At 34.9% G+C, this 14951-nt stretch overlaps 1 protein-coding gene across 1 annotated transcript in view; it reads left to right on the top strand.

The window, feature by feature from the left end:
- Window positions 1–14951, top strand: part of Dcdc1 (doublecortin domain containing 1) — a 59145-nt gene that overhangs the window by 33180 nt on the left and 11014 nt on the right. The window contains exons 9-11 of the mRNA XM_076844297.2: window positions 2367–2519; window positions 3231–3332; window positions 13988–14124. Coding sequence (XP_076700412.2) covers window positions 2367–2519; window positions 3231–3332; window positions 13988–14124 — 392 coding nt within the window. The remainder of the gene's footprint in view (window positions 1–2366; window positions 2520–3230; window positions 3333–13987; window positions 14125–14951) is intronic.

Raw genomic sequence — 14951 nt, 5'->3', positions numbered from 1 at the left:
TGGTAAATCTTATGTGTCTAGAAATTTGTCAATTTCTTCTAGATTTACCAATTTGTTGGCAAGTAGTTTTTCAAAATATTCCCTAATGATCCTTTTTAATTTCAGTGGTGCCTATTTTAATGTCTCCTTATTAATGTCTAACTTAATTTGGGCCTTCTCTTTTAATTAGTTTAGCTTAGGGTTTGTCAATTTTACTTATCTTTTTAAGAACCAACTTTGTTTATTCAATCCTTTGTATTGTTTTTAATCTTTATTGCATTGATTTATGCTCTAATCTTATTATTTCTTTCCTTCTACCGGTTTGGGGCCTTGTTTGTTCTTGTTTCTCTAAGACCTTTAGATGCATCATTAGGTTATTTATCTGAGATCTCTTTATTATTTTCATGACAGCACTCCTTGCTATAAACTTCCCTTTCAGTGCTGCTTTTGTTATATTCCATAAATTTCAGTATATGCGGTTGCAATTTTTATTTGATTCAAGATTTTAAAAATTTCCCTCTGATTTCTTCAGTGACCCAGTTCACCTAATAGTATGTTGGTCAATCTCCATGTTTCTGTCTAACTTCTGCAATTTCTCTTGCTGTTGATTTCTGGTTTCATTCCATTATGATAGATAAGGTGTTAGAATTTTTTTTTTTATTTGATAATACTTGCTTTGTAGCTTTCATATTTCTTGTGTTTCTGTGTTGAGATTTGCACATCTGTTGAAATGGAAACTTCTTTCACTTTTATATGAGGCCTTCTGATGATACATATTAGGGTATCTATTTTGTAATGTTGAATTTAATTCCATTAGACCTCATAGTTTAATCTCCCTGAAGCTTCTTTGCTGTGATTAGTGGGTTTTGACATAATGTATCAGAGCCTAAGGGACCTACTTTCTCTAATGGTCTTCCAAGAGTGGGGTCCCTTTGGTAATTTAGATAGGTGTGGTTTATGTAGATGGCAGATGATGTGGAATTCACTTTCTGTGGTTACTCCTGCAATGGAAGTGGATGCCCTATCAGGTGGAGGGTGTTGCCATGTGCACTGTCGATTATGGCTCTGTTATTTGAAAAGTATCTCTGATACAGGATGTTCCAACTGAGGTGAAGGGCCTGAAGATTACCTGTTCAGACAATGGTGCAGTTTCTGATGTTTCATATGCAGAGGTAGGGACTGGGATCACAGCTCCCCCACTGTGGCACTCATATCCAATCTTGTTAGCAATGTGTGATATGACAGGTATGATGACAGCCAATGCTGAGGACCCTCATAGATGCAGTATCCACAGGAGTTGTTTTATTTCTCTTGGTTATTTCTGTGATGACTATCAAGGAGTGGGATGTCATAAGCCCCTAGCTGTGCCCCTTGGGGACTAGTCACCACCTGGAGACTTTTGTCCCCATTCTTTTAAGTTGAAGCATCCACCAAGGTTTAAGCAGGACTTGGTTGTGTCTGGAACAAGGTACAATTCCACTCAGGTAGACTTCAGTGTATAGCTAAGTGGCAGATCACCCTATGTATATGAATTCCCAGGCTTGATCCCCATCTCCACTAAACAAGTAAATACATAACTATATAAACCATACAAAAATAAGATAACAACAATAGCAGCAATCACCATAACAGAAAAGAAAGAGGAAAATATAGAGTATGATAAAAAAGATTCTTAAAACATAAAATTAAAAAAGAAGATAATAAAGTGAAAAGGGAAGATAAAAAAATTAGAAAGAGTAGAATAAAATTTTTTAAAGGTCCAAAATTTCTTCCCCTCTAAGATGCTCAAACAAAGGGAGGAGAGTGGATGATCACAACCTATGCCAATCAAAACTTTACTGTCTTCTTAGGCTGTGCACCCCATGTACTGAGTGGGTTTTTCTAACCCCAGTTCTTTCCATTGTGTTGCTTACCAGGTTATAGGCAGGTGTGATCTCTGGCTGACACTAGTTAGAATTCCTCTATTTCTTTGCATTCTGAAATATGCCAAGGTCAAATGCAAAGTCATCCAGGCAATCTGTAGCTTTTTGTACTGTGCACTCTGAAGGCAGGGCAAACACTCATTTGTTTTGTTCTCTAATGTTCAAGAAATAATTATGTGAACATTTAGTCCCTAACTAATTATTAAAACATATAATTCTGCCTTTATTTGGCATATGGAACATCTGATCTTCAGGTTGTATAAGATTATAATTTCAAACACACATCTTTCAAATTCTTAATGCTAAGTCAATTTAGCCTATCCCCACAAAACCAAATGTGGAATGTTTTCTTTGATATAAGGATGCTGACTCATAGTGAGAAAATATTTTGAAAGACAAATGAATTCAGAAAGTGTATTTGTTCATTATTCATCAAACAATGATAAATGTTCTATTTGTTTCCAGAAAACTCTATAATGAAATTGAGAACCAAATTATTTTCTGGATCTGTGAAATCTGATAATTTGGATGGTATAGATAAATCTTTGCTCACCCTCATCCTCAGAAATCCTATTGCTGTCTGGGTATCTTGTGGTGAACCATTTATACCTCCAAATGGTAAGTGTTTTAATTTTCACTTTCTTTCAATTAACTATATGAAGGTGTAGAGAAGTAAATCTTATGTCATAACAAGAAAACGAATTAAATGTGTATAATGTCAACATAATAACATCACATTTATGCAAAGAACAGGAGGTCCATCAATTAATATGTGCACAAGGATAGCTATACTTAGATATTTGCACAATTACCAGCTTTTTCTTACTGGAAGGGAGTATTCTGTATGGAAAAAATGTCTAATTTAGTTGATAAAGAGATTCTTGGTCTATAAGATGGAGAATAATGGTATACATTAGAAAATAACAAATGAGTTTAATTCGCACTGAGGACGACCTGTCTGCACATTTTCATTTTTAAGAATTGCACCCTTTAGGCAGTAGGTGAATGTTTAAAAAATGAATGGTTCCAAGCCAGGCTTTCATCACCTCCAAATAGTTTGTGGAAGTGGAAAATGAAATATGGCTATTGCATATGGTAAATCTGTATAATAAAACAGCACTGTTCTTCTTTTTTTCCATAAAGAAATGCCGTAAGCCCTGTCATCTTTCAAGTGAGGTTTCTTTTAATGACCCTTACCTTTTAATTACTTGTTTCTAATTGAATCTATTTCTTGAAGCAGAAAGTTCTTTATAAATTATTAGTGTTCATGATAAATTACTGTTGATAAAAGAATGTAAGGTAAAATATCATGTATTTTTATTATTCTAGCATTGCAGAAAGCAGAAAAATTAGAGAAACAGAACTGGCTAAAAAAGGACAAAATTTTGGCTGATCTAGGTACCATGAAACACAAAATGAGGCAGTTAAAAGGTCAGTATGAACTAAACCAACATGATTGTGTTTAATTCTAAATGTAACCTCAATTTGCTGATAGTTATTTTCTACTATTAAATACCAAGAATTTAACATAAATATTGTGTTACACAGTCATTTGAGCAGAATCCAAAACCTAATAATATATTTTTATATTTGTAAATTTTATATTAACAGGAATACCATATAACGTATACATACATTTAAAAAATTAGAAGAGTATATCTGTGCCAGATAATCACCCTTTTGCTTTTGAAATGATTCCTAAATTAACATTTTATGGGCTTTGGAATTAGTCTTTGTTTAAACAAAACCTTTCAGTGATTCCTTGGGTATTGTTTTATTTTTGTTGTTTTTAATAACCAGAATAAGGAAGTACTAAAATCTTCAATGGTCATTGTCAATATCACAAGGACTCCTTTTTATACAACATAAGACATGCTATTTATGGTCAAAGTGATCAGTTGGCATAATTTGTCATCTTCCATTCTTTTTTTTTCATAGAATCTTGGGATCCTAGACTTATTCTATTTCTAGTACTTGAGATAGAAGTGGTTTTTTGGAAGAAACAATGTTCTGGAGACTTTAGATGAGGAAGGTAGAATTTATTTCAAGCTTCATAATAGCAGAATTTTAACTCAAGTATCTTGCTTCAATAAGTAGCACAAATTACAGCACAAGACAGATCTCTGATTTGAAATGGCTACTGTCCATTTCTTACCAAAGCCATATTGGTTGGCTATAAGTGAAAAATTTCCATTATTACTCATAGCCTCTTCTGCTCCTACTTATAGACATTTTAAAGTTCTATGGACATGTCCAAAACGAAATCTATTACATCCCTCCTATATCAGTGCATCTTTGTTTCCTCTAGCAACACATTTTACCACCATCTACCCAGCTATTATGTCACAGAAGCCGGGAAGTTATTCTTGGCATCTCCTTCTCCCTCATCTTTCCCAAGAAAATATTTAGCAAGTCTTCTTACTCTGAATCTGTTAAGTTGATCTCAAATGATTTTAACCCTTCTACAATTATTATCCAAGATCAAGCATGTGATATCCAGTCCTTAGATTACGGAAACAGTTTTCAAACTGGTCTTCCTCCTTCTGATGACAGCAGTTACCTTTATATGAATAGTGATGATATTCTAGAGATAAAGAGATCATTCATAAATGCAAAGGAGTCATGATACTCTAGGTATAAAAACTTTTAAGGGTTCTATTATCTTTAGGATGTAGTTGAAGCTCCTTATATGGGTCTTCCTGATCTCATTTTCTGTGAGTTCCCCCTCTCTCTGCTCACCACACTCCAAACATCTCAAATTTATTTTAGTGCCCCAGATAACACATGCTGTCTTCCTGAGGTTTGACACCCTCAGTTCCCTCTGCCTTGGTATTTTCTTTCTTCTGTCCTCTTGTATTGCTCCTACTCATTCTCTATATATTTTAGATAACTCGTTACTTCTTCCTGGAATCCTCCTCCAACATTCCAAGCCTGGGATAATGTGTTGATAACACTCTGAATTTCTCCTCTGATAGTTCTCATCGAATTATTTTAATAACCTATTCATTTGACTATCTTCCTTCTATCAAATCATGAATTCTAGACCCATCTAATTTGTTATTTGAATAACTGTGGAATGATTGGCTTAACCGTGGTGACTTGCTACCATAATTGCAGGGATTCAGAAGGCTGAGACAAGGTTGCAAGTTTGAGACTAGCCTCAACAAATATTTGACCCCCCAACAACTTACATGTCCTTATCTCAAAATAAAAAAATAATAAAAATAAAAAGGACTGGGGATGTAGCTCAGTGGAAAGCAGCCCTGGGTTCAAAATCCAGTACCAAAAATAAATAAATGAATGAATAAATAAAAGTAATTTCAACCATTTATTCTAGGCTCTAGGGAGTGATTCAAACTTTATTCTTAAATCAAGTTAAATCAATAAAAAGCAGAATACTGAAAAGTGCCCCTTGCAGAGCTGCCTGACTGAATTCTGATTTTATGCCACGTCTTTAGCTTTTATTACAATTAAATATCAAAAAGGCATTTAAAGTAAATTTAGAGTCATCTACAATATTACTGTTGAAAACAGTCTTTATTTGGTCAGTTGATTTCCATTATGGAGTGATCCATAGATGTACTTTCTCTTCGAATTTAATGCTAAGATAAATCTTGCATCTACTTACAAACTTGTATATTTTCCGCTATTAAATATAAACTCCAAACATGTTATAAAATACTCTGAAGAAGGCCCCTTTCTAACTGTTAAAATTATGAGGATTAAAAAAACAAAAAAACAAAAAACAAAAAACCATAAGTCTTATCTCTGGTAACTGCATTCCTATTAGATGGTGTGCCTCTTGAGGGTTGAATTAAAGGGGAAGTATAAGAAGTATGAATAGTTGCTGAATTGACTACTTCCTATTATTATTACAGCTGTTGGTAAATGCAACAAATACCATGTACAAAAAACTGTGCTAAGCTGATTTTACATTGCATTTGTAAGCATGATCATTGACATTATCATTTATAATATGAGTAATTATTTTATAGGGCTTTTATGATTAGAAAATGTCAAATATTTTCTATATGGTTACAGCAAATAATCAATATTGGGATAAGATTCCTGAGAAGATAGCCTATTTTTCCACTTGAGGTTTTAAAACTAGTAAATGAAACTCAGAAATACAAATCAGGCCAAAGTATCACCTTTGTTATACATACAGACAGTGTAGGAGCATTTCTTTTGAATGAGTTCCCCTCTTTGTGAACTGAAACCCCAAATCGGGTAGACTTGTCTTTTCCAGGCAAAAAATGATACTGAACCAGGGGTGGACCTTCCAGTAAAGGAGGGGATGAGGGAACTGGCTTAAGCAGTTAGGCTTAGAGTATGACAGAACATCAAAGCACTTACGTTTTCAAGTTTCCAAGAGAAAAGAGGGGAAAAATGGTCAAGAATTGTCAACTTATTTTTACCAATTTCCAACCAGAGAAATCATCTGCATTATCAATGGTGTTCCATCCACTTTAAATGAAACTTTTAGAAGTAGGGAAGAGGGCTAATAATTAGCTATTATCATAACTGACCCCTGATCTCATGTGAAATAAATAGGGTGTTTGGAAAATTTAAGAAGAAAATAAAAATAATTTATTCAATATATTTTTGCCTTTCTTTGATATATGTTATTCTTACCTACATAAATAATAGTTTATTATAAAAACCTTTCCCCCAGTTAAAACCTTTTGTGGTGACATTATATCTCTTTATGAAAATTGTAGTTAAAATGCATGCATTTTCTTAAGACCATTAGAAGCAAGTTGACAAATAATAAATAATGCATAATATTTTTTTCTGTTTCCTATGTTCTGTCCCTGATTCCCAACAGTGTAATGATGAGCTATTGTTGAACTCCTGGTTTAAAAAATTGCAACGTTTTAAATACATTTTAAATAATATATTTGTTGGAATATTATCCATAAAAATTAAATGTCATAAATTAATGTTATCTCTGTTGTATAAATAAAGTTGAGTAAAAACTAAAGTTAGTATAAATTTGTATTGAGGAACTACTCTGGTTCTTTTCAAAACACATTACTTAGTGCATTGTCACTGTAACTCATTGGCTAATTGTTTCAATCGTGCTTTCTTCACATTCATAAATTACATATGAATGTATATTAGACACATAGGATTCTGGTTTATTTGAAAAATCATTGCTGCTAGTTATTTTTATTTTTGAATATAGTACCATAAACTTAAGCTGTACGTACAGATCCTTTATCCTCTGCAAATGCAAATGATTTTCAAAGGATTTTGTCATAGTCTAAAAATCTGCCCATTAAGAGTAACTTAGGCATGATGCAATGGCATATGCCTGTGATCCCAGCAGCTGGAGAGGCTGAGGCAGGAGGATCACAAGTTCAAAGCCAGCCTCAGCAACAGCAATGTGCTAAGCAACTCAGTGAGACCTCGTCTCTAAATAAAATACAAAATAAGGCTGGGGATGTGGCTCTGTGGTTGAATGCCTCTAAATTCAATCCTTGATACCCTCCTCCCGAAAAAATAATTTGGCAAAAAAAATTGAGATGCAGCTTCATCTTATTATCAACGTAATTGTTGCTTTCTCAAAGAAGCCTTCTCTGATATCTCAGACTAGGTCAGCAGCTGCTGTTACATGCTCTCTTTAATCCCTGGTACAGCGCTATTGTAATGGATTTTTGGTTTAATCATTTCCTTGGATCTGCCTTCCCTACCAAACTTGAGGCATGGGCTCACTCTCAGACCTGTCTGCATTTGCATCATATTGCACAATGGCTGACCCCTAGCTGACGCTCAATGGCTCAATGTAGACTTCTGGAAGGAGTGTACAAAACAAAACATTAACCCAGATCCGCCCACACCAGCCTGAGTGGGACCCAGGCTCACAGAAGACCCAGGTCCACCCCTTTACCGGCGGGGCAGAGACCCACCAGAGCCCAGCCTCTGGCACATGACCGCCTCTTCTGACCAACAGACTATCATGGGAACCCAGACCTGGCCCAGATCCACCCACACCAACTTGTGCAGGACCCAGGTCCAGGGTAGGTCCGAGTTTGCCCCCTCACACCTGGGAGCCTAAGCCTAACCCACTTCTATCTTGGGACACTGCAGTCATTGCCATAGCCTTCTCCAAGCAGTAGCCCATAACTTTTGACAGTAGACAGGACCTAGAAGCAGCTGCATCTCAGAGCAGGCATCCCAAAGAGAGTGTAAGGCCCACCCTTTCAGCCCCATCTCTGTAAGACATTGCTTCCATCTTGGGGCACCTTAACTATTATCTCAAGTTACCTCAGTTATTGCCAATTTCACCTTTAGTTGCAGTAGCATACATTGAGGGACATGAGCAGGATCTGGAAGCCTAGCATCAAGGTGAAGTACAGACAATCTGCACAGGTACCATAAGAATATAGGGAAGAAACTGTAATATATCAGATCCACGCTGCAAGAAAGGAAAACACATAATACATGAAAAGACAAGAGAGGAAAGTGCCCCCAAACAAATCAGGATACTATAATAACAGAACCCATGGACAGTGAAGTTGATGCAATGTCAGAGAAGGAGTTCAGAAGGTTCATAATTAAAATGATCTGTGAATTAAAGAATGATCTAAATGAGCAAAAATTGATCACTCCACAAAGAAGAGAGCAAATACAGGCAGCAGAAGATTACTTCAAGAGAGAGATTCTGAAAAAAAAAAAAAAACAAAAAACAGAAGTCCTTGAAATAAAGGATACAATAAACCAAATAAAAAACTCAATAGAAAACATAACCAACAGACTAGATCACTTGGAAGAAAGAATGTCAGATAACAAAGACAAAGTATACAATCTGGAAATTAAGTTGATTACACAGTGAAGATAGTAAGAAACCATGAACAGAACAGGACACCAAATGTACAAAATTACAACAGATCTACACAAAGGGACATTATAATGAAAATGCCTAGCATACACAATAAGGATAAATCTTAAAGGCTGCAAAAGAGAGGAATCAGATCACATATAGAGAGAGACCAGTTCATATCTCAGCAGATTTTTCAACCCAGACCCTCAAAGCCAGGAAATCATGGAACAACATATACCAAGCTCTGAAAGAAAATGGATGCCAATAAAGAATCTTATATCCAGCAAAACTAAGTTTTAGATTTGATGATGAAATAAAAACCTTCTATGATAAACAAAAGTTAAAAGAATTTACAACTAGAAAGCCTACACTAGAGAACATCCTCAGCAAAATATTCCCTGAAGATGAAATGAAAAACAATGATGAAAATCAGCAGAGGGAGGTATTACACTAAAGGAAAATCTATTCAGAGGAAAAACCAAGTTACATTAAATACTAAAAGTAAACAAAACTGGCTGGGAATAAAAATCCTGTCTCAATAATAACCATGAATGTTAATGACCTAAATTCACCAATAAAAAGACATAGACTGATATATTGGATAAAAAAAAAGATCCAACAATATGCTGCCTCCAGGAGACTCATCTCAAAGGCAAAGGCATCTTCAGATTGAAAGTGAAGGGTTGGGAAAAATCTTACCACTCACATGGACTGCAGAAGCAAACAGGTTCCCATCCTCATATCAAATCAAGTTGACTTCAAGATAAAGTCAATCAAAAAGGATAAAGAAGGACACTACATACTGCTCAAGGAAACCATACACCAAGACTTAACAATTATAAATATATATATGCCCCAAACAATGGAGCATCTATGTTCATCAAACAAACTCTTCTCAAGTTAAAGAGTCAAATAGGCCATACCACAATAATTTTGGGTGACTTTAACAAACCTCTTTTATCACTAGATAGATCTTTCAAACAAAAGCTGACAGAAGAAACTTCTCTTAAATAGATCATACATTATGCCACAAAGCAACTCTTAGCAAATACAAATGCAGATGCTACCCTGCATTTTATCAGATCATAATGGAATGAAATTAAAATCAATGATAAAATAAAAAAATAAAAGCTACTCCATCACCTGGAGACTAAATAATATGCTACTGAATGAACAATAGGTTGCAGAAGACACCAGGAGGAGATTAAAAAATTTGGGAGGTGAATGAGAACCCAGATACAACATATCAAAATCTCTGGGACACCATGAAAGCAGTTCTAAGAGGAAAGTTCATTCCTTAAAAGAAGAAAAAGTCAACAAATTAATGACTTAACATTACATTGCAAAGCCCTAGAAAAAGAACAAATTTACACCAAAAGCAGTAGAAGACAGGAAATAATTAAAATCACAGCTGAAAGCAATGAAATTGAAGCAAAAGAAACAATTGAAAAAAATTGACAGAACAAAAAGTTGGTTCTTTGAAAAAATAAATAAAATTGACAAACCCTTAGCCATGCTAACAAAAAGGAGACAGAAAACTCAAATTACTAACATACATGATGAAAAAGGAAATATCATGACAGACACTACAGGAATACAGAAGATAATTAAAAATTATTTTGAAAACTTGTACTCCAATAAAATAGAAAATATTGAAGGCATCCATAAATTTCTAAAGTCATATAATTTGCCCAAATTGAATCAGGATGATATACAAAATTTAAACAGATCAATTTCAAGCAATGAAATAGAATACACCATCAAAAGTCTACTAACCAAGAAAAGCCAAGACCAGATGGATACACAGTCAAATTCTATAAGACCTTTAAGGGAGAACTAATACCAATACTCTTCAATTTATTTCAGGAAATAGAAAAAGAGGCAGCACTTCCAAATTCATTCTATGAGGCTAATATCACCCTGATTCCAAAACCAGGCAAAGACACATCAAAGAAAGAAAACTTCAGACCAATATCTCTAATAAATATAGATGCAAAATTCTCTATAAAATTCTGGCAAATCAAATACAAAAACATATCAAAAAAATTGTGCATCACAATCAAGTGGGATTCATCCCAGGGATGCAAGGTTGGTTCAACATATGGAAATCAATAAATGTAATTCACCATATGGATAAACTTAATGATAAGAATCATATGAACATCTCAATAGACACAGAAAAATCATTTGACAAAATGCTTTTGACAGCACCCCTTAATGTTCAAAACCCTAGAAAAAATAGGGATAATAGGAACATGTCTCAACATCATAAAGGCTATCTATGCTAAGCCCCAGGCCAACATCATTCTAAATGGAGAAAAATTGAAAGTATTTCCTCTAAAAACTGGGACAAGACAGGATGCCTCTTTCACCATTACTATTTAACATAGTTCTTGAAACACTGGCCAGAGCAATCAGACAGACAAAAGAAATTAAAGGGATACACATAGGAAAAGAAGAACTCAAATTGGCACTATTTGCTGCTGACATGATTCTATACCTAGAAGACCTTAAAAGTTCCACCAGAAAACTTCTAGAACTAGTAAATGAATTCAGAAAAGTAGCAGGATATAAAATCAACACCCATATATAAAAGGCATTTCTGTATATCAGTGACAAATCCTCTAAAAGGGAAACAAGGAAAACTATCATATTAACAATAGCCTAAAAAAAAAAAAAAAAAAAAAAAACCTTGGGAATCAACCAAAGAGGTGAAGGATCTATATAATGAAAGTTACAGAACCCTAAAGAAAGAAGTCAAAGAAGATCTTAGAAGATGGAAAGATCTACCTTGCTCTTGGATAGGCAGAATTAATATTATCAAAATGAACATACTACCAAAGTACTATACAGATTTAATGCAATTCCAATAAAAATCCCAATAACATTCCTCATATAAATAGAAAAAGCAGTCATGAAATTCATCATGAAAAAATAAGAGACCCATAATAGCTAAAGCAATCCTTAGCAGGAAGAGTGAAGCAGGTGGCATCACTATACCAGACCTTAAACTATATATACTACAGAGGAATAGTAACAAAAACATCATGGTATTGGCACCAAAACAGACTGGTAGACCAATGGTACAGAATAGAGGACACAGAGAGTAACCCACAAAATTACACTTATCATATATTAGACAAGGCACCAAAAACATACATTGGAGAAAAGACAGCCTCTTTAATAAATGGTGCTGGGAAAACTGGAAATCCATATGCAACAAAATGAAATTAAACTCCTATCTCTTACCATGCACAAAACTTAACTCAAAATGGATCAAAGACCTAGGAATAAAACCAGAGACCCTGCATCTAATTGAAGAAAACAGACCTTAATCTCCATCATGTGGGATTAGGCTCCAACTTGCTATAATAAGACTCCTGTGGCACAAGAATTAAAATCAAGAATCAATAAATGGGATGGTCTTAAGCTAAAAAGTTTCTTCTCATCAAAAGAAACAGTCTGTGAGGTGAATAGAGAGCCTACGTCTTGGGAGCAAATCTTTACCCCTCAGACATCAGATAAAGCATTAATCTCTAGGGTATACAAAGAACTCAAAAAGCTAAGCACAAAAAATAAAAATAAAAATAAAAAATAAATAACCCAATCCATAAATGGGCCAAGGACCTGAACAGACATTTCTCAGAAGATTATATACAATAATATATGAAAAAAATGTGCATCATCGCTAGCAATTAGAGAAATGCAAATCAAAACTACTCTTTCATCTCACTCCAGTCAGAATGGCAGCTATTATGAAGACAAACAACAATAAGTGTTGGTGAGGATGTGGGGAAAAAGGTACACTTATACATTGCTGGTGGGTCTGCAAATTGGTGCCGCCAATATGGAAAGCAGTATGGAGATTCCTTGGAAATCTGGGAATGGAACCACCATTTGACCCAGCTATTCCTCTCCTTGGTCTATTCCCAAAGGACTTAAAAACAGTATACTACAGGGACACAGCCACATCAATGTTTATAGCAGCACACTTCACAATAGCTCAACTGTGGAACTAACCTAGATGCCCTTGAATAGATAAATGGATAAAAAAAATGTGGCATATATACACAATGGAATATTTACTCAGCAATAAAAGAGAATAAAATCAAGGCATTTGCAGGTAAATGGATGGAGTTGGAGAAGATAATGCTAAATGAAGTTAGCCAATCCCCAAAAAACAAATACTGAATTGTTTTCTCTGATATAAGGAGGCTGATTCATAAAGGGGTAGGGAGGGAGAGCATGGGAGGAATAGACAAACTCTAGATAGAGCAGAGGGGTGGGAAGTGGAGGGAGGGGGCATAGGGTTAGAAGTGATGGTGGAATATGATGGACATTATTATCCATAGTACATGTATGAAGACATTAATTAGTGTGAATATACTTGGTGTACAATCAGAGATATGAAAATTTGTGCTCTATATGTGTAATAAGAATTGTAATGCATTCTGCTGTCATATGTAAATAAAAAATTAATTAAAAACACATTATGCTTATTTAAGAAGTTTAGAAATCAGTGGAGATTCAGTGATGCTGCATCTTCAATACAAAAAAAGAAAAAAATTTTTGTAAGTGTGACTTTTTAAATCTCTTTTGTAATGATTTTAAGTGGTCTAGTTGAAAGAATGCACAAATTTGAATTCCCACACTTATCAAATTATGTCTGTGATTCTTCAGAACACATATTCTGATAAATATTTTCTCTTACCACAGCTTCTTAACAGCATAAAGGGCACAGCAGAGGTGTCAGAAACTAATCGTGCTTATGGGGTGTTATTAAATAGAAAAAAAAAAAGGCTCCTGTCTCTTTGGTTAATATTATTTTAGAAATACTTAATCTCCAGGCTGCTAAGCTAATTGTGGGGGAAAGGCTTATTATTAGTGAAGAGAACAAAACATATGTTCCAAGACTGGAAGAGATGATGGGGACTATATAAGGTCATGAATTCTATTTAACTAAATTACTGCTGAATCATATCGTGGATGCCAGGCTGGGGCCAGGGTGGAAATCAGCATGTTATCTTTCTTTTCCATCTGTAGAGCGAGCATGCACATTCTGGCCATTTAAAGCCTCAAGCCTCCTGTATGAAGAGGTATTGTTAGGTATTATTACCTTAGGCATATTTGCTTTTATGATATGGTTAGTATTTTAGCCTATTCTCCTGAGTGGAATAATTTATGCACAGAAAGCCAAACCAATTTATTTGAAATCTAAAAGCCCATCATCAGATACATTTCCAGAGACTTCTTTCCCCAGGGCGGCGAGTAACAACATGTCAGCCAGCTACCATGGTTCCTACCAAAAGCCCTGTGCAGCCAGTGGTGGTTGAAGGAGGCTGGACTGAGCAGACTCAAGAGGAAATTAAACTCATGGAACTTATAAGACACACAGAGGTATGTTATTTAGGATTCCAGACATTTAAGACTCTGCCTCTTTTATAAGCATTTAAAAGTACAATATTGAATTTTTAAATTACACTATTAATATATTCTTAGCATCTGGTCACTTATGACCACATAAGTATATGCCAAGCATTGAATTGGCATTTGGAGAGTAGCTATCTAAGAGACAGCCAGCTCATCTGAAAGTCTGTTTTGTTTGAATGAAGACCAGAAATTATGACCTTAGCAAAGAAGAGAAAAAGGCCCAGTGGATATGTCCAAAGGTAATTATAATAGGTGTAGTCAAGTTGAGCCTTATGGCTTCATTGCTCATCACTCCTGAGGGTATGTCTCAATATGTAAAAAGAGCAAGGAGCAAAATACTAATTGCAATGGAGACATTCAAAATGAGGAATTGAAAAAGTGGTTTCAGTACAATTGGTTAATCAGTCAGGATCACCACACATTAAAAAGTTGAAAAGAGAAAGGTCAGCTTTGGAGAGAGAGGACTGGGGATAGAGACTGGGGAAAACTTTTTTGCTTTGTGAAGTTTTTCATCAAAATGAGCTGTTCCTATTTAATAGGGTCTCTCAAATGTGTGAAATGTGTTCAAACTAAATCTTAGGTGGGTGCCTAAGTCAAGGTTACTAGAAAAAAGAAATTGACATTGCTAGAAATATGACTTCTTGCCAAGCTAAGAAGGATAAATCATTGATGAGGGAGTAAATGCAAAGTACTGAACTAGGACATGCTTGAAGTAGGATGAAAAGCTGCCTGGCAGGGATCTGGCAAGTAGAAGGGTAGCTGCTGTTTTTTTTTAAAAAGACAGCAAGTAAGGA

This window comes from Callospermophilus lateralis, chromosome 2, assembly GCF_048772815.1.
Source record: "Callospermophilus lateralis isolate mCalLat2 chromosome 2, mCalLat2.hap1, whole genome shotgun sequence".
Lineage (NCBI taxonomy): Eukaryota > Metazoa > Chordata > Mammalia > Rodentia > Sciuridae > Callospermophilus > Callospermophilus lateralis.
Note: the sequence above shows the minus strand (reverse complement) of the source record. Positions and strands in the feature narration are given on the sequence as shown.